Raw genomic sequence first — 26,821 nt, forward strand, 5'->3', positions numbered from 1 at the left:
CACCGTAAGCCAACTCATATCTTCCACCACCTGCACATCCTCAACAATATTTAGTAAGTGTGTAGTATCTCTCAAAAAGCTGGGGAGAGAAGAAACCAAGGGTTGCAGAATACTGTCAATCCACTCTGACAGATGTTCAAAAAGGGAACCGATCCCAGCAACTATTGGTCTTCCCTTAATATTGACTACACTTTTGTGAGTCTTGGGCAGGTGGTGGAAAATAGGAATGATAGGGTCTGAAATGAACAAGAACTCAAAAGTGTCCCTGTCAATAATACCAAGGTGGATGTAGATTTACATATAGAAAGAGTCTTACATTGGGTAACTTGATCTCACCTAGCCAGTTACGTAAACCCGTTAGTCAGAGCTCCTGGCTAAGACATAATGGAACATATAGATGTGGAAAGAATTGTAAAGCCTGTGAACATGTTAAGATAGGTAGCTCTTTTAGTTCCTATGTCACTAACCAGATGTTTGATACTAGGGGATGTATCAATTGTTCTTCTTCATTCATAGTGTATCTCATTGGTTGCACGGAACATAAAATTCAGTACGTGGGTATGACTACCCGTGATATTCGTACTCGCATCCGTGAACATCTGGGATACATTAGGAATGAAAACCACTGCTCTGATCTTGCGAGTCATTTTATTGATATTCATCATGGAAATGTGTGCAGTTTCATATGGAATGCCATAGAAATCATCAAGAATAACCCTAGAGGTGGTGATAAATGGTCCACCTTGGCACGCCAGGAGCTTTATTGGATACATAAACTGTGCACTCTAAAACCGAATGGTTTCAATTCAGAAAATGATCTTATTAATTTCTGGGAGAATTGATATTATGTTTATTAATCAACAGTAATTACTTATACAAGGAGTTTATTATTAATTGAAATTTAAATATATTGATTTATATATATATATTCATTCTCCATTAATATGATTATTTTGTATTATTCTGTACTATTTTCATTATTTGATTTTCTTCCTCATTTTGATTTATATATATATATACATTACTAGTTTTTTGTTTGATGTATATACATATGTACATATTCATGTAGGATTAGATATTTTTCTTCATGTATCATTATTATTATTTATTTATTTTCTTTCTATATTATTTTTCACTGTTATATATAAAGCCATTGATTATAGGTGCTAAAACGCCTATTATATGTATATACCTTTTGTGTGATGATCCCTTTAAAATGGTGTTTAGGAGGTGTGTGTGATTTTTTAACCAATGGGTAATCTGTGTAGGATATATAAACCTGTATCACCTGTGAGCATAGTTATTAACAGTTTTTATTTCCCATTAAGGTACTTGTTTTACTATATTACATTTAGGGGCGAGGCAGTCTGCCATTAACATACCCTCAGATAATAGCAAACAGAGTAAAGTTTTTGACTTCTCTACATAACTTTGATATAGATCATAACTATAGTTATACTTCCCATTAGGGGAAGAGGTTGTTTTTTTATTACTTTTCAGCTTATATTCCGGATACAGGTTGATATAAAATTGCAGTATCACGATTACTATGCTAATGCACATGTTTACCATATATTATTTGAGGAAATCGAACAGAAAGCTACCTCATATCTTGGAGGGAAAACTTATTTTGCAATTATATTCGTTCTTACAATTTACTTTCTCATCTACAAATATTTGTAAGGCAGACATGTTAGTTTTGATGTTTCTTAAATAAGTTTTTAGAGTTTGATAATATACTTATTGCTTTAATCTCCAATTTCATAGTTACCTGAATATATTTGGTAAGTACATATTATATGACAATTCCTGCCAGTATCTCTTACATACGGGGTTGTCATGTAAATCCAAGTTTAATATTAAATTATTATGTTCCCTAGATTCTAGGGAGACAGGATAACAACCCCATCTAACATTATATATGTACTATTCATTTTGCAGAGACTATTTTTTGACTGCTATGTGTTACTTTATATTGGGATAGACATACCCCAATGCCAATCCTGTTCTGACAGTTATATATTTGCATATGCAACAATGGTCAGTTCATTTAATATATTGTTTAACCCACACCAGGATCTGATTCAATTATATTTAGTCTAAGAGGACACTATCTCACCAACATATGTGTCCCACAGCTTTTATTTGATATCACCCTCTGGGGAAATTTTGGATATCCTCCATTGACATGGTACCCTAATATACTACTAATGAAAGATTATCATGATATCTTCCCTAACCTAGACTCAATGCTATTAATTTATAGAAGAGAGTATATATGTTACAGCCTTGTACTAGGGTTGGAGAAATATTGAGCTGCGTATTCGTCAATTCTTCCCCCCATACTTAACCTTATGTATTTTCTTTCATAGTATATACATTTCTCTATAGGATTCCATAGCCCTTGTCCATATATACACTCCATTCTAGTTTACATCTGGTCCAAAAATATCTCCCCCTCACCCTTTCCCACTCCGTGAGAGGGAGTGGGTCATATCCAATACCCCTTTTCCGTCTCCGTCCAGTGGCGACAACAACCCCTGAGGGGAGATACAATGGATAGTCCTGTACCATTTTTTTGTCAGCCCAGTGCTAAAATATCCTTTTCTTTTTACCCCTAACCCTGACATGAGTTTATGATGACTCCGTCCCCCCATTCCTTATCCCTCCCCTTCTTTATACCTCTGAGCTTACTTCGTAAGCAAAGGAAACTGAATCCTATAGAAACTTTTCAATTACCTATTTAATTTCTCAATCATTATTTTTCTTGGTGATCCTAATTTTTTTTTTAAAAGTCTGATTAGCCTTTACAGTAGGACCAACACATTGTTTGTATAGAAAAAGAATAGATAGAATGACAAATAATCTATTATTACTATTTTTGTTATATATGCCTATATTTGGTGGATCACCTTCATATACCTAGAAGGCGATAAATTATTGATGTTTGAAATGCATAAGCGTTAATTGATAACCCCTTCCCTTAAAATAGGAAAAATAAGATTCACAGATTGAGACCCATGAGAGATCTTGTACTATTTCCAATTACCTTTCTGGACTTAATATATTGTTTATGTTTTATAAAGGTCCAAGAGTGGCCTATAGTTATTTAGAGGGTAAATAGTTTGATAGGCATTATTTACACGACCTTATCTCACAAATGTCTTACAACTTCAATTTTTATTTAAGCTTGTTCATTGACGTGATGTTTTGAAATTATTTCTTTTTATAATATGTATTGACATTTCAATATTGTATGCCTTAAAGTGAATCCCAATAAAAAAAAATATTACATAAATAAATACATAATTGTATCCATTCAAAAAGACTTTTTATACACAATAATTTAACAAATATATCTTTTTCTTTTGGTGAAATTTTTAATGGTCTAGTTCAATACGGGACTCATTTGAATACATTTTCTGAACTAACAACTATCCGCTTAAACTACTGGATGAATAACATCATGTGACTACGATATACAGAAACGAACCTGTTTGGGAACTCCTATACAGATGACAACTCTAAAAGGGAACTGAGAAACAGAACGGTTCAGGATTGGTTTACACTGTTCTTTTGAAATAATGTTATTTATTTATTTGTTTAACAATTGTTAAATATGTTTTAGCTTAGATAAAATATAATAATTATTTGTTACCTTTCTAATATATTATATTCTGTTTTTATTATTTTTTATGTCTTAAAATCACGTGTAAATCTGACCTCAACCAATGAGATATCAGATACCGCCCATGATTGTGGATTTAAGGCTGTCTGGGATGCGGCATTGTATATGACTTTTTGCAAGCCATACTAAGTTGAAAAAGACGATAAAGCTGTTGAGCCAAATAAACAACCATACTTTATTCACAATATATATATATATATATACACATATATATATATATTCCCCAGGATAAGGAACGTGTATGAATAACATGTAAAGTGAATATATTCCCATTTAAAAATGTGGATATATAAACAAAAATAATAAAAAAAAAAAATACAAAAACGGCAAGGCTGTGAGGTAACGAGACTTTTGCCAACTCAAAGCAGCAATAATATAAGAGGCTTATGCATTACAGCATTTTATTAATACTCCAGCAAAAAGGTTACATGCACAGTTAGGCAACACACACTCTGGTGTTAGTCCTCAGTAGGACACAGCAAGTGATTTGAGGCTACGTGCGTATAGCACCCCTATCTAGTTCACCAACCGTGCCCTTCCCAGGAGAAATAATACATTGGGGCTCCTTTATGGGACATGCTTGCAATTATAAAATGCTCTAAGGATTTAGAGTATTATAGTACTGTACTATCAATGTGTTCCTTGAATAGGAAAGCTGTAATTACCTTCATCTTTGAAGTTTGACAACTAAGATGCTGAGAGTGCCTATAAATGTAGTTTATTACATAAATGCTAAGACATTTTACTCTCTTGATGAGAAGATGAAGGGAAAGTTTTTAAACTGTGTTTGTGTCTTAATGATTTTCCATACTTGCAATAACGGATTTTCTGTGAGTACAAGTATAGAGTATATGATAAAGTCATGTGACATCAGTGTCCACTGAAGTAACTAACTAGAAAAACCCCTCAATCATCATTCATTTCTGGGCCACTTTACTTTGGTTTATTCAATGTACTCGGAAACATTTCTGTGACAAAAATGTAGATAAACACTTGACTGTTGCGATAGCTAATTTATATAAAAGAATTATTTATTTTCTATTATACATATTACATTTTGACAACGAATTGAGTGAATTGGCAACCATCTCAGAGGCTTTCGGTGAAGTTATAAAGCACCAAATAAAATGCTCATAAAACATTTAATAAACTATTCCTAAGAACATCATAAAAAGATTTAATTGACCTTAAAAAGGGACATGATACCCAAATATTTTATTTAATGATTCCAATACAACATACAATTTTAAACAACTTTCCAATTTACTTCTGTTATCTAATTTGCTTTATTCTCTTGATATCCTTTGTTGAAAAGCATATCTAAATATTCCCAGTAGCTGCTGATTGGTGGCTACACATATATGCCTTGTGTAATTGTCTCACTTGTTGCAAAGTCTTCAATAAAGGATATCTGAAGAATGAAGAAAATAAATAGAAATAAATTGGAAAGTTGTTAAAAATTGTATTCTCTATCTCATTCACAAAAGAGAGGTTTCATGTCCCTTTAAAATATATCTGATGGAAAATACATAAATAAAATTCACAGAAATTGACTTTTGTACTTTGGAAACAGTTTCCCTCACAGAGGGTGGGTTAAAATAACACAAACATATACATGGTTGCTTCAGTAATTGAATAAGTTAGATATTTAAGTTAACCTTTACTGCACCTATTCTCTAAGCTGAATTTCAAAAGTGTAAGAGTTTTTACAAATTAAAAAGGGACATTTAACTCAAAAAAGAATTGCACGTAAAATGTTTAATTAATCATTGTGTTTAAGAATAAAACGTTTGCAATGTATTTATATATTTTTTTGCCACTTTTTTTTTTCTTCTTCAAATGGGGCTGGGGAGCATCCTGTAGACTTCAAAAACATAACCCTACAACATGCTACACAGAAATGGCGTGATCAGTGCAGGACATCATTTACACGTCCTTAATTTACCATAACAAAACGAGATATGATACAACTTACTCAAGATGTGTATCCCCAGAATTTAAAATAATCAAAATTTGAAATGCTTTTTAAAACCTGTATCTGCTACAAGTGCCATCTGTAATAGCTAATATATGCTATGTATATATAGAATACAACTTTAATGTCCCTTTAAATGCACAAAATACAATGACTAATTACAATTGAAACACAATACAATTACACTATTGGGCACTCTATTAAACTATTCACAACAAAAATGGGGCATGAGGGTTACATGTGCAAGTCAAAGGGTCCAAAAAACACAAATCTCCAAAGATAAGGTGGATCTTAAAAGGCATTTTTCATGCACAGAACATAAACAGAGTCAACATTATTTCTGTGGCACTTACAAGCTACTTTGTGTCTGAGAAAGGGTAGTCATTAAACCCTTCCGGCAATAGACATATATGGTAATGTTGCAACTGGCACAAGATATGGGTCTTGCACTGCCGTTATAGCTTTTATATGGTTATATAACAGCCTCCTGAAAGGTTTGCTATAAATAATAATTGGGGCAAGCTCAATGGAACATTCTCTGCAAACTCTGCTTGTAAATGATCATGTCCAAATTATATAATTATTGCAAAGGAAAGGGACTACACAAATCCTATGCTTAATGGTTGATAAAATGTATTTATGGGTCCTATTTTTTTATTAGTATAATTCTATGTAAACATATATGTAAAAACACTATACTACTTTGAAAAGAAAATTGATTGAGCGCCACTAATTCAGGGTACTTGTAAGTTTCCCTCCCATCTGTGAATATAAAGGCAACATGAGAATACTCTTGCAAAACAGCATTGATCATTACAGAACATTGTGATATTAGCCTATCTGAATGAAGATCTAAAAATAGTGATACTTAATGCAAATTGTTAGTCAATACATGTATAATAAGCATTCTAGATAATTTCATGTAACTGTCTTGTGCTTATTTCCTATAGTACAATATATGAATATTTGTGCTTTAAGGATTCAGTGGTTTAGTGCAAATGATAAGATGGCATTTGGAATAAGATTCTGTAAACCAGCCACCAAAGCTTATATCCTCTAAAAATGTACATTAATGCAGTCAACATTGAGTAACCTTTTTTGTCTCTGTTGCGTCTGTTTTGAATTTACATTGTCTCAAAGAATAACACTTAGGTAATTCTGTAACAGCAATAATATTATCTATAACACTGCAGCTGTTAGCACACTGTGTGTGTGTAATATATACACACAACTATAGTACATCATTCTCACTATTTAACAATATAAAATATAATACGTATGATGGTTTAGTGTCAACTCCTTATAGTGCAAAAGGCAGCTCATCCCTCAAGTAGAAAGGGATTAGATACAATGAGATAGAAACACACAATTTAGTATTCAGGCATTTCAACAATAGTTCATGTTTGAAGCTGTATTCTTCTAGGGTATATCAACATCCAAATCCAGCTGAGAATTTGCCAGTGATGGATAATGAAATGTTTGGTTAAATGTATATCAATAGACCACTGTTCTTTGGGAGACCATTACCAACAGCAGCTTTTTATACTTAAGAGAGTTTTACTACACACACAGCTAATATAATAGCAAGAATAAGAACAGAACTGAAAACCACTCCAGCTAGAAGTTTGCTGAGATCACAAACAGGTTTATTATGGTCATCTACAGAGATGACACCAGGAGAAGAAGCCCCTGCACTTGTGGCAGATTTAAGTTCAGCACCTGGGTTCTGTTTGGCTTCTACAGTCCACTGAGGAACACTGACCTTCATCTCCATCTCATAGATCATCTCATCAACCTGATTGATCTCATTCTCTAAATCTTTAAGGTCCATCACATCTATATTATGTTCAGCATCATATTTCATGTTCTGCACACTCATTGCTCTGGCAGCAACCCCAGAGGTCCCCCCACTCATACCAGTCTGTATAAGGTGTTTTCGGGGTATATTCAGTGGGAATTCTTGCCCCAACTCTAAAGCTCGTCTCATATCCGTCTCTAAAATCTCCATACATGTAGAAAAGATGACCCACAGCCTTTCAAATTCAGCTTTGTCTTCCTTGCTTAAGCTTTTGTCCTTGAGTGTGTTGGTCAGCTTATTTCTGTTAGCCACTGCTAACTCTTGGGCTTTTTGTCTAGTCTTCTTTAATTCTTCACGCAAGTTCTGAGTATCCGAGGTCCCACCTATGGTGAGAACCAGATGTCTATAGCATGCTGTTACCTTGTTCAGAGCATCCAGCAAAGCTTTGCACTCCTCTTTCAGCATGGTCCCAATGATTCCTTACAACTTGTCAGATGCTGATAAAAATTGGCAAGATTAAATGTGCTTTAGACTAGGTCCATAAAACCAAGAGAACAAGGTCTTTAGTCCAGTTTCCCATTTTGTGTCCCATTTAATCAACCTTTTAAGTCAAAGCTCATTTCACAATTCTTAAGCTTTGATAAAAAAGCAAACAAACAAAAATAAGCAGTGGAAAAATTATAGCAGAATACTTTCCAAACAAGTAAAGAAATCCGTAGAAGGTCAGCACAAATGAAATAAGTTCTCCATGGTATTTAAAACATAATAAAAATAAAATAACACATCCATGTAATAAAAATATCAACAGAAAATCTGAATTCCGTGAAAAAAATTAAATTTCCAAGTCAATGTCAGCTCTAAAAATTACCATGGTTTTGACTTCAACATCCTGATCCACAGCAGGGAGCTGTCCAAGCCCATCCAGCTCAATGAGCTGCAGAATGCAGATCCTGAAATACCCAGCACCTGCACGAGTCACGTGAGGACAACACTGCTGAACTGGAGACCTGCGTGCATGCAACCAGTGAAACAGGAGCAGCGTCCATATTTGTGAAGGGCAATTCACATTTTAACCACTAGCATTTACAGAGGCGTAGGCTGCAAGTCTCTTGTCTTAAAAAAAATAAAATTATATAAATAACATTAGCAAATCAGTTAAAATGCAATGTTTTTCATTCTCAATCTTCGGAGCGGTTAAATAAAATATAATCTTATATAGATTTTACGGTGAAATATGAAATAAATTATATTTTTTTGTTTGAATATATTTTACAGAACATTTAGTATGTTTTTTTACATATCTAGAAAAATATTTCCATAATCAAATATGGCGTAAATAGTTTGTGGGTCCCTGGCTCCTACGTTTTCTTTGGTATCTTCAGTACAGATGCCAGCCTTTGTCAAGTTTTAATAGGTCTTCAGGGAAGTCATTCAAAGGCAACAGTCGCAGCTATTGGTTGTCTGCAGTGTTGTTCAGTCCTGCTCCGAGCTGTACTTGGGGAAGGTTGGCAGATGATAGGAGCTCGGGCTAATAATTTGGCTTGGATCGGTCTGCTAGCATCTCAAATACATTTGTCATTTTTGTTAGGTGAGTACTACATACTTTCACAACTTTATTTCACACATTAAAGGGTTAAAAGTCATAAAATGGGCAGTACGTATAAGATATGCCCCATTGGTTTGTGCACATAGATTCTTAACTGGTTTGGGATGCATTCTAGGGCCAAAGTATAAAATGTATTTATGTTTTATAGAATTTACATTGCTGTCATCGTAATCTAGGAGTTTATGTGCAAGTGTTCTAAATAAAGTTACTATTTGTTAATCCTGAAGTTTGTTAAACTCCAAAATAAATTTGTCATTTTTAACTTTATATTCCTGATTTGATGTGGTTTGAGAAATTCTTATTTCAGCCACAGGGAATCCAAATGATGTCTTGTGAGAGTTTTTTTTTGTTTTTTTAAATTGCATTTACTATTTTAAATGTAGATGCAGTGTAACTTATTTTGGAGTGGTAAGAACGATGTGGGACAAATGGGGAATGTATTGTCACATTTCTCATAAATAAGCTGTAATAATGAATAATTTTAAGGCAAGAACTGTTCTTTACGTTTTTTCTGATCAGTCTATGATGATAAGATTTCTTTAAAAGGACATGAAAGTCAAATATAAACTTTCATGGCTCAGACAGTGTATTATCAAATGTATTTTGTTCTATTGGCATCCTCTGTTGAAAAGCATACCAAAATCATAAATAGCTTAGGGTCAGGATGAGCAATTCACTACTGGGAAGTTGTTGTTGATTTTTGGTTACACACATACGCCTGTTGCTATTGGCTCATCAGAATTGTTCAACTAGATCTCAGTGGTACATTAGTAGTCTGGAGCTGACTTAAAGGACCAGTAAATACGACAGATTTGCATAAACAACACATGCATGATACAAAGGCAATGTAATAGCATTTAGTCTGAAATTCAAATGAGTAGTAGATTTTTTTTTCTTTCTGACAAACATTCAAAGGCCGCGTTCGGGCAGCGCTCAGGAGCTAGGGGAGGCGCTTCACTTCCAGCGATGATGTGGCGCTAAGTGACGTCACAAGCAAGGGAACTTAGAAAAAACTTTCGCATGCACAAAGGGATCTGCTGCACAATAATGGACTTTGCACATGCGAACGTTTTTTCTAAGCTTCCTTGTAGCATTGTTACACAACACCGTTGTTATACCGAGAATGGTTTCCCCTGCCTCTCGGCAAACATCGGAACTCCGACCCCACCTCCATTCAGCTGCTCTCAGCTCAGCCCCTGTAGCTTATCCTGCCCCATTCAACTAATAATAAATAAAGATATAAGGGCTGCAGCTCCCATCACTCACATGGGGCAGGTTAAACTACAGGGGCTGAGCTGAGAGCAACTGAATGGAGGTGGGTCAGAGTTCCGATGTTTGCAGAGAGGCAGGGGAAACCAGAAAAACTGGGGAAACCATTCTCGGCATAACACCGGATAAGCCTGACAGCAGCACTTAGTATAGGGCAAAGTGGAGATAGGTTACATAACCTATCTCCACTTTGCCCTATACTAAGTGCTGCTGTCAGGCTTATCCGCCTCCTCTGCTGCTTTATAAAAACATGGCAGCCTCCACAGCAACACGTGTGTGGAGGCTGCCATGTTGCCAAGCGTCTGAGCTTGCTCTGAAAAGTCCCAGCTTTTCCAGCACGCTGGAAGAGCTGGGACTTAAGTCAGCAGAGCGCTCAAAAAACGCCCAGCCTCTCACTTGCAAGTGTGAAGGAAACACTTGAAGCGAGTCCCAGTTCGGTTGGAACGGTGCCCGAACGCAGCCAAAGTTATGTCTATTTTCACTACTGTATCATGTGACAGCCTTCAGCCAATCACAAATGCATGTATGTATATTCTGTGATTTTTTTTTTTTTGCACATGCTCAGTAGGGGCTGGTGACTCAAAAAGTGTAAATATAAAAAAAGACTGTGCACATTTTGTTAATGGAAGTAAATTGGAAAGTTGTTTAAAAATTGCCTGCTCTATCCGAATCATAAAAGTTTTATTTTGACTTGAGTGTCCCTTTAATCGCTTTGTAGTGGTTAAACACATAGTTATATCCAAACAATAGTGCAATAAAACCATTTTTTAAAAAAATTTTTTTTTTAGATAGACAAGATTATCTTTTATTTTGCTTGGCTTAAGAAAAGGATATTGTGTCATCTGATGGTTGGTGCTCTACAAATAACTGGCAATAATGATACATTTAACCTAAAGAATCAAAATACTCAAGTGCCCCCTGGTCATCTGTTTGGACTTTTTCCAACAGCTTATATGCTTTTTTTTTTTTTTTTTTTTTTTTTTAAATAAAATGTGTCCATCTTCTGACTATTAATTTGGAAGCCAAGTTTGGAGGTCACAGAATATTAGGTAAATAAGTATTGGATGGTAAAGATGTTGATCTGGAACATCCTGACGTGCTCTCTATCTACAAGCAGCTATCTGCTTTGCTTAACACATCTGTTGTAATTCTTCATCACATGAGATCTGTGTTTGTTAATAAATAATCTAGTTATAATAATTCTGTCTGTGCTGGTTAATAAATAATAGTCTAGTTATAATAATAATTTGTCCTGTCAATATTCTAGGTCATTTTATTTCATATCCTAAATGTATAGTCTCCGTTACACAAATCAGATTATCTGCCAACGCACATTACACATCAATGCTGAAAATAGATTCAATATAAGAACCTTGAACCCTTTGGGATGAAGTCCTGAATTTGAATGACCTTTTTTTTTTTTTTTTAGTTACTGTTCACATATTCTGATGAGTCTTTGTGCATAGCTAAGCGGTTCAGGATGGTGAAACTGAGAATATGCCATTAATTGAGGTGTCCTATACAATGTTATTGAAAAGAAAAACTGGAGAGGGGTACAGAATTCTGTGTACCTAATTTCCTGATTGAATAAATAAAGTGACATGAAACCCAGCATTGTTCTTTCTTGATTCAGATAGAGCATGCAAATTTAAACAACTTTCTAATTTTACTTCTAATATTTAAATTCTTTTTCCCTTGGTATCTTTTGTTGAAAAGCAGGAACGTAAGCTTCAGGATTGTCTAGGGCACTATATGGTAGCAGTTTTGCAAGAATTTGATCTATTTGCAAGTGTACAAGATAGGAGAACTATTTCCTGCTATGTAGCGCTACAGACACCTACCTATGTATCTCTTTAGCAAAGAATACCATCGGTACAAAGCAAGTTTGATTATAGAAGTAAATTGGAAACTTTTTAAAAATGTATGCTCTGTATGAGTCAATTTTTTTTTTGTGTTTTTCATATCCCTAGAAATTTGGTAAATTCATGTACTGGCAAGTTACAGTTTTGATATATTTTAATGATTTGAAATGGATATTGAGTTTTCAGGAGTTGACAAAAGGATATTAAATATTGAAGCAAGCCACGCGGTTAGGGCTCATACTGTTGGCACTGTGCTTTAACGCCATTAGGACGGCATTAAACGTCCTAACCTTTTTGTCATCCTGTTCCATTCTGCTTTTACAAAATATTAAATCTGATTGGGGGACTCATGATCCGATAGATTAACACATGACTTCCAGTTTCCTTGAAATGTTTACATCATAACTTTTTTTTCCCGATTTTCAACACTTGCCCCTGTCCTGAAGGGATTAAAGGGACACTGAACCCAATTTTTTTTTTTCGTGATTCAGATAGAGCATGCAGCTTTCTAATTTACTCCTATTATCAATTTTTCTTTGTTCTCTTGCTATTTTTATTTGAAAAAGAAGGCATCTAAGCTAAGGAGCCAGCCAATTAATGGTTCAGGACGCTGGACAGCATTTGTTTATTGGTGGGTGAATTTATCCACCAATCAGCAAGAACAACCAAGGTTGTTTACCAAAAATGGGCCGGCATCTAAACTTACATTCTTGCTTTTCAAATAAAGATACCAAGAGAATACAGAACATTTGATAATAGGAGTACAATTACTTGCATTTTTCAAAACTGTGAATGTGTTTGCAGCGATAACATGCCGCCTCTTCACAGCAAAAATACCTTTATCTCATAGTTCCTCTGCAAATCTATGTACACAGAATCAACCCTCACCCCTGAAAGGACCACTAAATACAGTACAATTGAATACTTGACAAATATACAAGAAAAAGACAATGACTTTTAATTTCCCTGTGTACATTTGCACATGCTCAGAAGGAGATGGATCCTCAGAAAGTGTGCATATACAAACCTTGTGTACAGTTTGGTAATTGAAGTATTTTGGAAAGTAGTTTAAATTGCATGCATTTTCGTTATCATGATATTTTAATTATGACTTTAGTAGCCCTTTAAGTGCCAAGTATCCATGAATAGAAAATTGCACAAGGAGCTAAGTGTGAAGAGGGAAGAGCAGTAACAACCAGCTAGTAGGAGTCTTTATGTAGAAAACCATGATTTAAATTGAGTCTGACTGATTAGTGATTTCAATTGTGATTTAAAGGGATACAAAGCCCACATTGTTTCTTTCATGATTCAGATAGAGCATGTGATTCTAAACGTCATTCTAATTTTCTTCTATTATCTCTTTTTGTATCTTGTTCTCTTGGAATCTTTTGTTGAAAAGCAAGGACCTATGCTTAGGAGTTGACCTATTTCCGGAGCTCTATATGGCAGTAGTTTTGTAAGAATGTTATTCATTTGCAAGAGCACTAGAGGGCACCACTATCTTCTGCCATGTAGTGCTCCAGATGCCTACCTAGGTATCTGTTCAACAAAGAATATCATGGGAACTAATCAAGTTTGATAATAGAAATACATTAGAATTTTTTTTTTTTTTAAATGGTCTGCTCTGTCTAAATCATTTAAAGAAAAACATTGGGTTTCATATCCCTTTAAATAATTTTAATTGAAAACAAACCCACCCCTGGTTCAGACAGCACAAAGCATACCTAGGTAGGCTCAGGAGTAGCAATGCACTACAGGGAGCTAGCTGGTGATTGGTGGCTGCACATATTTGCTGATTCATGTGTTCAGCTATCTCCCAGTAGTGCATTGCTGCGCCATCAGCAAAGGATACAAAGATAATGAAGCTAATTTGATAATAGATTTTAATTAGATAGTTGTTCAAAATTATGCTCTATCTGAATCATAAAAAGAAAAAAATATTTCATGTCCCTTTAACTCTGTATTTGGTTTAGGTACAGAACTGCAATTGCCTGGTTACTATTGCTATTTCCTCCTGTGCCTGTAGGTCTCTTATTTTAACCCCTTACAGGTGGTGGCTGGTGAAGCTTCACATCTTCAAACTAAGGGCAGCCACCTGGGAGCCTAAGTATTCTTGCACCCTGCACAAGAAGATTGCTCATATTGCTGGCTCTTATGAATGCGGTTTCATTTTTGGTTAGAGTGCGCAAGGAGCTTGGAGATGGCTTTACTCTACATTATCATATATGATTTATATATATATCTTTTAAAGTTTAAAGCACAGGAGATGATACACTAGAATAGTGATAACGATGCTTTTGTAGCTGTGCCAATCAGATTGTTGTCCCTTTAAAGTGTTACTATTAGGAAATGGAAATAATCAGAAAATGTAGCAACAAGTTGATGCATTTTGAAGCTTGTTTGTATATCCATATAATTTCCTGCTTTATGGTATCATTTTACCCCTCACCTTTTTAAATGCATAGTTTGCAACAAACATATTTAAAGGGATAGTAAATGCCAAAAAATGTTGTTTAAAAAATAAAAAATAAAATAATGAATCCCTTTTATTTACCATTCTCCTGTTTTGCATAACCAACAAAGTTATAGAAATATACTTTTTACTTCTGTAATTACATTTTATTTAAGCTTCTGCTGACTGCCTCATCTCAGATCTTTTGACAGACTTGCATTTCAGGCAATAAGTGCTGACTTAAATAACTCCACATGTGTGAGCACAATGTTATTGATATGACACATATAAACTAATGCCCTCTAGTGGTGAGAAACTGTCAAAATGCATTCAGATAAGAGGCGGCCTTCATGGTCTAAGAAATTAGCATATGACTCTACCTAGGTTTAACTTTCAACTAAGAATACCAAGAGAACAAAGCAAAATTGGTGATAAAAGTAAATTGGAAAGTTGTTTAAAATTACATGCACTATCTGAAATTATGAAAGTTTATTTTGGACTAGACTGTCCCTTTAACACATTTGGAAGCTATATATTAATTATTACAATAAAATGTCCAAGTGATATACACATCCCACTCCTGGAACACAGTGCAAAATTAATACACTGTGCTCTAGATTCTGAGGAAATCATAGTACTAGATTTTGAGAACTTTATTAAAAGCCCTATTAATCTGCCCTTTCAGTGATTTGCATAGAAATTACCATCACCTTTTTAGGTGCCTTTTACAGTACCCTGGGCTTTTAAAGGGTCTTTAACAGGCCAAAATAATAATACAGTGGGGAAAGTAGCCCTTTCATGAAAGAGGAGAGGCCCATCTTTCAATGGAGGGGTCACATGTTCAGGTGTCTCTATAAGAACAATCACCTAACAGAACCATAGGTATATGGAACAACATTAGGGGGTGGGGTATCACCTATTTTGCCACTCAAAATTCCTAGACAAACTTGGAACTCCTTATTTGAAAGCAGCAATCGTGACTGGTCCTGTGCCTGTCCAGCTGCCAAGTGATTTTCATAACATTGACCAATAACTCTCAGTATTGTTTTAGCGATTTTCTAAGAGGCCTTTATTTACCCCTTCACTATAAAAATATATATCATGACACTTCATTGAAAAGTCTCACATTTTAAATAAGGAGTTTCATGTCTAACAAATGATTGTCTTAGTAATAACAGTAACCCGGAAGTAACTGCTAGCCTATTTTTTTGTGTTTGTTAGGGCTCATAGATCCATTTTTGCTGAACTAATTAACCCATTCGTGCTTGGACTTATTTGTCCACTTTGGAACAAAGTTCAGATGTAAACAAATAAGTAAAAATTAAAATCATGTGATCTGTCATGCTATTGTGTGATTTCAATGATGGGATCGGGTCAGGGGGTCTCTCCAGCATGCAATCTTATTTAAGAAGTGTCTATGGTTTCAGGACAGACAAACTGCTAGGACGCTCCATGCCGTTTTAATGGGAAGGGGTTAAAAAGATACAGGATTTAAAATAAATATTGATATTTTGTGAAATTCTGTATAAGATGATTTTAGGTACAACTAATGTTCCCCCCTCAATATTTTTGCTAAGCTGAGTGCCACCTCTTTGCAAAATCAGAATTTTGTCTAGTTTAAAATATATCTAATATATGTATGGTTTAATGCCTTACTAATTTTCTGTATAAATTGTAAGATGACAAGCATACAGTGCAGAAAAAAAATCATCTGATTTTATTTTTATTTTTTAAAAATTTAACTATATTGGTAATAAAAAAAACTTTAATTTTGGTAAGATGAGCTGAATGTGGGACCATGCAATGTGTGTTTGAAATATTTAGAAAATATTGACTACTGTGATGTTGTTTACAATGTAAGCTATAGATAGTGTAATTTGTTTTAGTTTGCATGTCATATAGTGACGTTTTCCATACTATGGTATTTCTGTTGAAAAAAACAGGGTACAATTTGTATGGGCACCTCAAAGAAAAAAGTTGACATTTTATTTGTAAATTTAATGATAATCAAACAAACATTTCTAGCACAGTGTTGTTAAATGGCTCTGCTTTGAATGTGTCAAACGGACATGAAACCCAAAATGTTCCTGTCATGATTCAAATACAGCATATAATTTTAAGCATCTGTAATTATTATCAAATTTGCACCAATCAGCAGCTAGTATTGCATTGATGCTCCTGAGCATACCTAGGTATGCTTTTCAACAAAAGATAACAGAATGAAGTAAATTAGTTGTTTAAAATTGTATAGTCCATCTGAATCATGAAAGAAACATTTTGGGAGTCATGTACCTTTTTAATGTTTCTTTTAATATTTATTTTTTGAAAGGTTTACCCTTCTCTTCAATATGTAATATCAAACAGTTTAGCTTTTTAAGGATATTTCACTACATTCTTTATTAGGAGTAAAAGCTTACTGAGTTGCCAGAGGTGACGGTATACAGTCATTTTTATTCAAACAATTCTTTCTTTACTGATGCAATGCTAGCTTTTGAGAATCTAACATTAACATTTTTCCTAACGGACAAATAGGATATATTTCAAATCTTAAAGTGAAGGTAAACTAAACTGGTGTGCAATAAATCAATCAATATATCAAGCCAAATAAACATTATGTTCATTCATCAATATTACCTTAGATATTTGATATATTTTGCATCGATTCTGCTATTTTAAAATCAACCCATAATATTGTTTTTTTTTTCCCAAACAACGATCACGTTGTCTAAACATCCAATTGATTCTTTGGCCGTTAGGCGGCCGTCAATTGACGTAATCAGTGGATGTTTCATTCTGAGCATGCCTAAGTTCTTTTAGTTCATACTAGCAAAGCGAGCGCGTCCACATTGACCGATGACCGGGATTAACGCATGCGCAAAGGTGAGAGTGAAGTCAGGATGCGCATGCGCCGTTGTTAGATGCTCGATGTGCACGAGCCTAGTAGACACGTATAGAGCGGGTGGGACCGCTCTATACGTCACTGTCTAACAAAGCCGGAAATGGTGAGTGGGAGGAGAATCGCAAGGCAATGAGCATAAAAATATAAGTATATAAATAATGTAAAAAATAAATTTATTGAAAAAAACTTAGCGACTGGGTTTAAGACAGTAAAAGGATTCTAAATATCATTCTTTGATGCCCAAACTTTACCTTCACTTTAATTATTCTGCATGCTAGGGTGCCGCTTACACCTAAAAAAATGGCATTTTGGGCCCTGATGCTGTCTGATATTTGCATAACGCCATTCTGCCCAGCGGCATTCTAACAGGAACTTTCATAATGTGCTGCTTGAAATTTTCTACTTTTAAATGTGTGTGGTATGCTGGGAATTATAGTTCTTATGTGTACAACTGAGTAAACCTCATTATAAGCAGGTGAAACACCCCAAATCACTATCTATCTATTAGTATAAATACTAATACCAGGAGTGCAATGTGTAAGACCAGCTGACTACTGGCAGTGACAAGCAGGAGAACCTGTGTCAGACCAGTGCTGGTTAATAACCTGATACCTAATCTAAATGACAGCATCCCAAGGAAGTGAGGAGATAGGTTTTCATTTAACCCTTTGGCTGTCAGAGGGAGCCCTCTCTAGCACCCACTGGGTTAAGTTGTTTACTGAGAGTTCACATTATACACTGTGTTTTGCCTATTACTTATTTCTCCTTTCATATTTTGACATTTTTGGTTGTGATGTCCCTTTTAAAAAAAATGTATTTGTGAGAATTGGTCCCAACCTTTTGCTATTGTATATTTAAAAATGGAATATGCATCTATGGGGTAAATTAATGCTCTGTGTCATGGCAAAAATAAGGACGCTCCCACTAGTGTAGGATATGTGCATATTCATTTTTCAACAATGGATACCAAGAGAACAAAGCACATTTGAAAATAGAAGTGAATTTAAAAGTATTTTAAAATGACATGCTCTATCTGATTCTTGCAAGTTTAATTTGTATTGTTCTATCCCTTTTAATTACTGAAGTGTAATGTGTGCATGTATAATATATGCATTTTGTGCTACCATCTAAAACAAATTCTGGCTCCTAGAAGTTGTCAATAAAACTGGTTTAATTTTCTCTCTATCTTAAAACTGTTTACCTGGTTATCTAAAGTAAATGTATGTATTATATCATTGGCTCCTATGTTTGAATGATAAATTGCACCAAATGCATGTTTTATAGTTCTTCTGAAAATAAAACATATGTTTAGAGCAATGCTCTCTACAGGATACTCTAAACTCTATAAAGGGTTGATAGGCAATTTATCTAAAATGAGCTACATCTTTGGTAGGATAATTCCCAGTTGTCCATTTCTTGTGGAGCTTAGGCCTGACTATATCTGCATTAGGATATGACTGAATGAATCTGAAGTATGTAGCCAGGGTTCGTTGTAAATCTGTGTGTGTGTGTACTTAAATTTCTTTATTCCAAAGCTTTTAGTGCTTTCACTACATGCAGATATTTAGTACAGATGATCTGAAATATTTAGATTCCTTGAAGTTGATTCAGTTGTTTTCAAAAGAGCCAGCAAGAGCAAATGCTGTAGCTGCACAGTCTTTTTAATAATTGATGTGCTATGCCTAAGAAGCACTTATTGCGGTAGCAGTATATATAATAATGAGATGTAGCAGGCCAACTACATTACAAGAATCACTGCAATGAAGAAACAGAAATACAATTGAATCATAGCTTAGGTTTTAGCCAATTTATGATTATTAAAGCCTAAATCAACAGACTCATAGAATCCCTTTCAACTGAAGGATCAGCAGCTTTACTGAGTGTGTTCATGCTAGGCTTATGAATGGCAGTACCATGTTTGCAAACATAAAATTCCATTCAGTACACAACAGTAGTAAGGTTAGTTTACCAAAGTAAAACCTTGTTATTTGTATTTGTTACATGTGTTAAAATGGCCCTATACAGGAACATGACACTGATAATACAGCTTTATATGGCACTATACAGGAACATGACACTGATAATAAAGCTTTATATGGCCCTATACAGGAACATGACACTGATAATAAAGCTTTATATGGCCCTATACAGGAACATGACACTGATAATAAAGCTTTATATGGCCCTATACAGGAACATGACACTGATAATAAAGCTTTATATGGCCCTATACAGGAACATGACACTGATAATAAAGCTTTATATGGCCCTATACAGGAACATGACACTGATAATAAAGCTTTATATGGCCCTATACAGGAACATGACACTGATAATAAAGCTTTATATGGCCCTATACAGGAACATGACACTGATAATACAGCTTTATATGGCCCTATACAGGAACATGACACTGATAATAAAGCTTTATATGGCCCTATACAGGAACATGACACTGATAATAAAGCTTTATATGGCCCTATACAGGAACATGACACTGATAATACAGCTTTATATGGCCCTATACAGGAACATGAAACTGATAATAAAGCTTTATATGGCACTATACAGGAACATGACACTGATAATAAAGCTTTATAAGGCCCTATACAGGAACATGACACTGATAATAAAGCTTTATATGGCCCTATACAGGAACATGACACTGATAATAAAGCTTTATATGGCCCTATACAGGAACATGACACTGATAATAAAGCTTTATATGGCCCTATACAGGAACATGACACTGATAATAAAGCTTTATATGGCCCTATACAGGAACATGACACTGATAATAAAGCTTTATATGGCCCTATACAGGAACATGACACTGATAATAAAGCTTTATATGGCACTATACAGGAACATGAAACTGATAATAAAGCTTTATAACGCCCTATACAGGAACATGAAACTGATAATAAAGCTTTATATGGCCCTATACAGGAACATGAAACTGATAATACAGCTTTATAAGGCCCTATACAGGAACATGACACTGATAATAAAGCTTTATATGGCACTATACAGGAACATGACACTGATAATAAAGCTTTATAAGGCCCTATACAGGAACGACACTGATAATAAAGCTTTATAACGCCCTATACAGGAACATGAAACTGATAATAAAGCTTTATATGGCCCTATACAGGAACATGACACTGATAATAAAGCTTTATATGGCCCTATACAGGAACATGACACTGATAATAAAGCTTTATATGGCCCTATACAGGAACATGACACTGATAATAAAGCTTTATATGGCACTATACAGGAACATGACACTGATAATAAAGCTTTATATGGCACTATACAGGAACATGACACTGATAATAAAGCTTTATATGGCACTATACAGGAACATGACACTGATAATAAAGCTTTATATGGCACTATACAGGAAGATGACACTGATAATAAAGCTTTATATGGCCCTATACAGGAACATGACACTGATAATAAAGCTTTATATGGCACTATACAGGAACATGACACTGATAATAAAGCTTTATATGGCCCTATACAGGAACATGACACTGATAATAAAGCTTTATAAGGCCCTATACAGGAACGACACTGATAATAAAGCTTTATATGGCCCTATACAGGAACATGAAACTGATAATACAGCTTTATAAGGCCCTATACAGGAACATGACACTGATAATAAAGCTTTATAAGGCACTATACAGGAACATGACACTGATAATAAAGCTTTATAAGGCACTATACAGGAACATGACACTGATAATAAAGCTTTATATGGCACTATACAGGAACATGACACTGATAATAAAGCTTTATATGGCACTATACAGGAACATGACACTGATAATAAAGCTTTATATGGCACTATACAGGAACATGACACTGATAATAAAGCCCTATACAGGAACATGACACTGATAATAAAGCCCTATACAGGAACATGACACTGATAATAAAGCTTTATATGGCCCTATACAGGAACATGACACTGATAATAAAGCTTTATATGGCCCTATACAGGAACATGACACTGATAATAAAGCTTTATATGGCACTGTACAGGAACATGACACTGATAATAAAGCTTTATATGGCCCTATACAGGAACATGACACTGATAATAAAGCTTTATATGGCACTATACAGGAACATGACACTGATAATAAAGCTTTATATGGCCCTATACAGGAACATGACACTGATAATACAGCTTTATATGGCCCTATACAGGAACATGACACTGATAATAAAGCTTTATATGGCCCTATACAGGAACATGACACTGATAATACAGCTTTATATGGCCCTATACAGGAACATGACACTGATAATAAAGCTTTATATGGCACTATACAGGAACATGACACTGATAATAAAGCTTTATATGGCCCTATACAGGAACATGACACTGATAATAAAGCTTTATATGGCACTAAACAGGAACATGACACTGATAATAAAGCTTTATATGGCACTATACAGGAACATGACACTGATAATACAGCTTTATATGGCCCTATACAGGAACATGACACTGATAATAAAGCTTTATATGGCTCTATACAGGAACATGACACTGATAATAAAGCTTTATATGGCCCTATACAGGAACATGACACTGATAATAAAGCTTTATAAGGCCCTATACAGGAACATGAAACTGATAATAAAGCCCTATACAGGAACATGACACTGATAATAAAGCTTTATATGGCCCTATACAGGAACATGACACTGATAATAAAGCTTTATATGGCCCTATACAGGAACATGACACTGATAATAAAGCTTTATATGGCCCTATACAGGAACATGACACTGATAATAAAGCTTTATATGGCACTATACAGGAACATGACACTGATAATAAAGCTTTATATGGCCCTATACAGGAACATGACACTGATAATAAAGCTTTATATGGCCCTATACAGGAACATGACACTGATAATAAAGCTTTATATGGCCCTATACAGGAACATGACACTGATAATAAAGCTTTATATGGCACTATACAGGAACATGAAACTGATAATAAAGCTTTATATGGCACTATACAGGAACATGACACTGATAATAAAGCTTTATATGGCCCTATACAGGAACGACACTGATAATAAAGCTTTATATGGCACTATACAGGAACATGACACTGATAATACAGCTTTATAAGGCCCTATACAGGAACATGACACTGATAATAAAGCTTTATATGGCCCTATACAGGAACATGAAACTGATAATAAAGCTTTATAAGGCCCTATACAGGAACATGACACTGATAATAAAGCTTTATATGGCCCTATACAGGAACATGACACTGATAATAAAGCTTTATATGGCCCTATACAGGAACATGACACTGATAATAAAGCTTTATATGGCCCTATACAGGAACATGACACTGATAATAAAGCTTTATATGGCCCTATACAGGAACATGACACTGATAATAAAGCTTTATATGGCCCTATACAGGAACATGACACTGATAATAAAGCTTTATATGGCCCTATACAGGAACATGACACTGATAATAAAGCTTTATATGGCACTATACAGGAACATGACACTGATAATACAGCTTTATATGGCCCTATACAGGAACATGACACTGATAATAAAGCTTTATATGGCCCTATGCAGGAACATGACACTGATAATAAAGCTTTATATGGCCCTATACAGGAACATGAAACTGATAATACAGCTTTATAAGGCCCTATACAGGAACATGACACTGATAATAAAGCTTTATATGGCACTATACAGGAACATGACACTGATAATAAAGCTTTATAAGGCCCTATACAGGAACGACACTGATAATAAAGCTTTATAACGCCCTATACAGGAACATGAAACTGATAATAAAGCTTTATATGGCCCTATACAGGAACATGACACTGATAATAAAGCCCTATACAGGAACATGAAACTGATAATAAAGCTTTATATGGCCCTATACAGGAACATGACACTGATAATAAAGCTTTATATGGCACTATACAGGAACATGACACTGATAATAAAGCTTTATATGGCACTATACAGGAACATGACACTGATAATAAAGCTTTATATGGCCCTATACAGGAACATGACACTGATAATAAAGCTTTATATGGCACTATACAGGAACATGACACTGATAATAAAGCTTTATATGGCACTATACAGGAACATGACACTGATAATACAGCTTTATATGGCACTATACAGGAACATGACACTGATAATAAAGCTTTATATGGCCCTATACAGGAACATGACACTGATAATAAAGCTTTATATGGCCCTATACAGGAACATGACACTGATAATAAAGCTTTATATGGCCCTATATAGGAACATGAAACTGATAATAAAGCTTTATATGGCCCTATACAGGAACATGAAACTGATAATACAGCTTTATATGGCACTATACAGGAACATGACACTGATAATAAAGCTTTATATGGCCCTATACAGGAACATGACACTGATAATAAAGCTTTATATGGCCCTATACAGGAACATGACACTGATAATAAAGCTTTATATGGCACTATACAGGAACATGACACTGATAATAAAGCTTTATATGGCACTATACAGGAACATGACACTGATAATAAAGCTTTATATGGCACTATACAGGAACATGACACTGATAATAAAGCTTTATATGGCACTATACAGGAACATGAAACTGATAATAAAGCTTTATATGGCACTATACAGGAACATGACACTGATAATAAAGCTTTATATGGCCCTATACAGGAACGACACTGATAATAAAGCTTTATATGGCACTATACAGGAACATGACACTGATAATACAGCTTTATAAGGCCCTATACAGGAACATGACACTGATAATAAAGCTTTATATGGCCCTATACAGGAACATGAAACTGATAATAAAGCTTTATAAGGCCCTATACAGGAACATGACACTGATAATAAAGCTTTATATGGCCCTATACAGGAACATGACACTGATAATAAAGCTTTATATGGCCCTATACAGGAACATGACACTGATAATAAAGCTTTATATGGCCCTATACAGGAACATGACACTGATAATAAAGCTTTATATGGCCCTATACAGGAACATGACACTGATAATAAAGCTTTATATGGCCCTATACAGGAACATGACACTGATAATAAAGCTTTATATGGCACTATACAGGAACATGACACTGATAATAAAGCTTTATATGGCCCTATACAGGAACATGACACTGATAATAAAGCTTTATATGGCCTTATGCAGGAACATGACACTGATAATAAAGCTTTATATGGCACTATACAGGAACATGACACTGATAATAAAGCTTTATATGGCCCTATGCAGGAACATGACACTGATAATAAAGCTTTATATGGCACTATACAGGAACATGACACTGATAATAAAGCTTTATATGGCCCTATGCAGGAACATGACACTGATAATAAAGCTTTATATGGCCCTATACAGGAACATGACACTGATAATAAAGCTTTATATGGCACTATACAGGAACATGACACTGATAATAAAGCTTTATATGGCCCTATACAGGAACATGACACTGATAATAAAGCCCTATACAGGAACATGACACTGATAATAAAGCTTTATATGGCCCTATACAGGAACATGACACTGATAATAAAGCTTTATAAGGCCCTATACAGGAACGACACTGATAATAAAGCTTTATATGGCACTATACAGGAACGACACTGATAATAAAGCTTTATAAGGCCCTATACAGGAACGACACTGATAATACAGCTTTATATGGCACTATACAGGAACATGAAACTGATAATAAAGCTTTATATGGCCCTATACAGGAACATGAAACTGATAATAAAGCTTTATATGGCCCTATACAGGAACATGACACTGATAATAAAGCTTTATATGGCCCTATACAGGAACATGACACTGATAATAAAGCTTTATATGGCCCTATACAGGAACATGACACTGATAATAAAGCTTTATATGGCACTATACAGGAACATGACACTGATAATAAAGCTTTATATGGCCCTATACAGGAACAAGACACTGATAATAAAGCTTTATATGGCACTATACAGGAACATGAAACTGATAATAAAGCTTTATATGGCCCTATACAGGAACATGAAACTGATAATAAAGCTTTATAAGGCCCTATACAGGAACATGACACTGATAATAAAGCTTTATATGGCCCTATACAGGAACATGACACTGATAATAAAGCTTTATATGGCCCTATACAGGAACATGACACTGATAATAAAGCTTTATATGGCCCTATACAGGAACATGACACTGATAATAAAGCTTTATATGGCCCTATACAGGAACATGACACTGATAATAAAGCTTTATATGGCACTATACAGGAACATGACACTGATAATAAAGCTTTATATGGCACTATACAGGAACATGACACTGATAATAAAGCTTTATATGGCACTATACAGGAACATGACACTGATAATAAAGCTTTATATGGCACTATACAGGAACATGACACTGATAATACAGCTTTATATGGCACTATACAGGAACATGACACTGATAATAAAGCTTTATATGGCCCTATACAGGAACATGACACTGATAATACAGCTTTATATGGCACTATACAGGAACATGACACTGATAATAAAGCTTTATATGGCCCTATACAGGAACATGACACTGATAATAAAGCTTTATATGGCCCTATACAGGAACATGACACTGATAATAAAGCTTTATATGGCACTATACAGGAACATGACACTGATAATACAGCTTTATATGGCACTATACAGGAACATGACACTGATAATAAAGCTTTATATGGCCCTATACAGGAACATGACACTGATAATAAAGCTTTATATGGCCCTATACAGGAACATGACACTGATAATAAAGCTTTATATGGCACTATACAGGAACATGACACTGATAATACAGCTTTATATGGCACTATACAGGAACATGACACTGATAATAAAGCTTTATATGGCCCTATACAGGAACATGACACTGATAATAAAGCTTTATATGGCCCTATACAGGAACATGACACTGATAATAAAGCTTTATATGGCCCTATACAGGAACATGACACTGATAATAAAGCTTTATATGGCACTATACAGGAACATGACACTGATAATAAAGCTTTATTTGGCCCTATACAGGAACATGACACTGATAATAAAGCTTTATATGGCCCTATACAGGAACATGACACTGATAATAAAGCTTTATATGGCCCTATACAGGAACA

At 34.8% G+C, this 26,821-nt stretch overlaps 2 protein-coding genes across 2 annotated transcripts in view; one reads left to right on the top strand and one right to left on the bottom strand.

Moving 5' to 3' along the window:
- Positions 1 to 4,701: 4,701 nt before the first annotated feature.
- RGS9BP (regulator of G protein signaling 9 binding protein) lies at positions 4,702 to 8,197 on the bottom strand. The gene has a single exon (XM_053695112.1). The coding sequence runs from the start codon at positions 7,924 to 7,926 to the stop codon at positions 7,210 to 7,212; it is 717 nt and encodes a 238-aa protein (XP_053551087.1). The 5' UTR covers positions 7,927 to 8,197; the 3' UTR covers positions 4,702 to 7,209.
- Positions 8,198 to 8,945: 748 nt separating this feature from the next.
- The window catches only part of ANKRD27 (ankyrin repeat domain 27), a 393,642-nt gene continuing 375,766 nt past the window's right edge, over positions 8,946 to 26,821 (top strand). The window contains exon 1 of the mRNA XM_053701675.1: positions 8,946 to 9,049. The gene's annotated coding sequence lies outside the window, so the exon portion shown is untranslated. The remainder of the gene's footprint in view (positions 9,050 to 26,821) is intronic.

This window comes from Bombina bombina, chromosome 1 (genome assembly GCF_027579735.1).
Source record: "Bombina bombina isolate aBomBom1 chromosome 1, aBomBom1.pri, whole genome shotgun sequence".
Lineage (NCBI taxonomy): Eukaryota > Metazoa > Chordata > Amphibia > Anura > Bombinatoridae > Bombina > Bombina bombina.

Coding starts and splice junctions, on each gene's coding strand:
- RGS9BP (XM_053695112.1), bottom strand. CDS start 7,926: ATGCTGAAAGAGGAGTGCAAAGCTTTGCTGGATGCTCTGAACAAGGTA.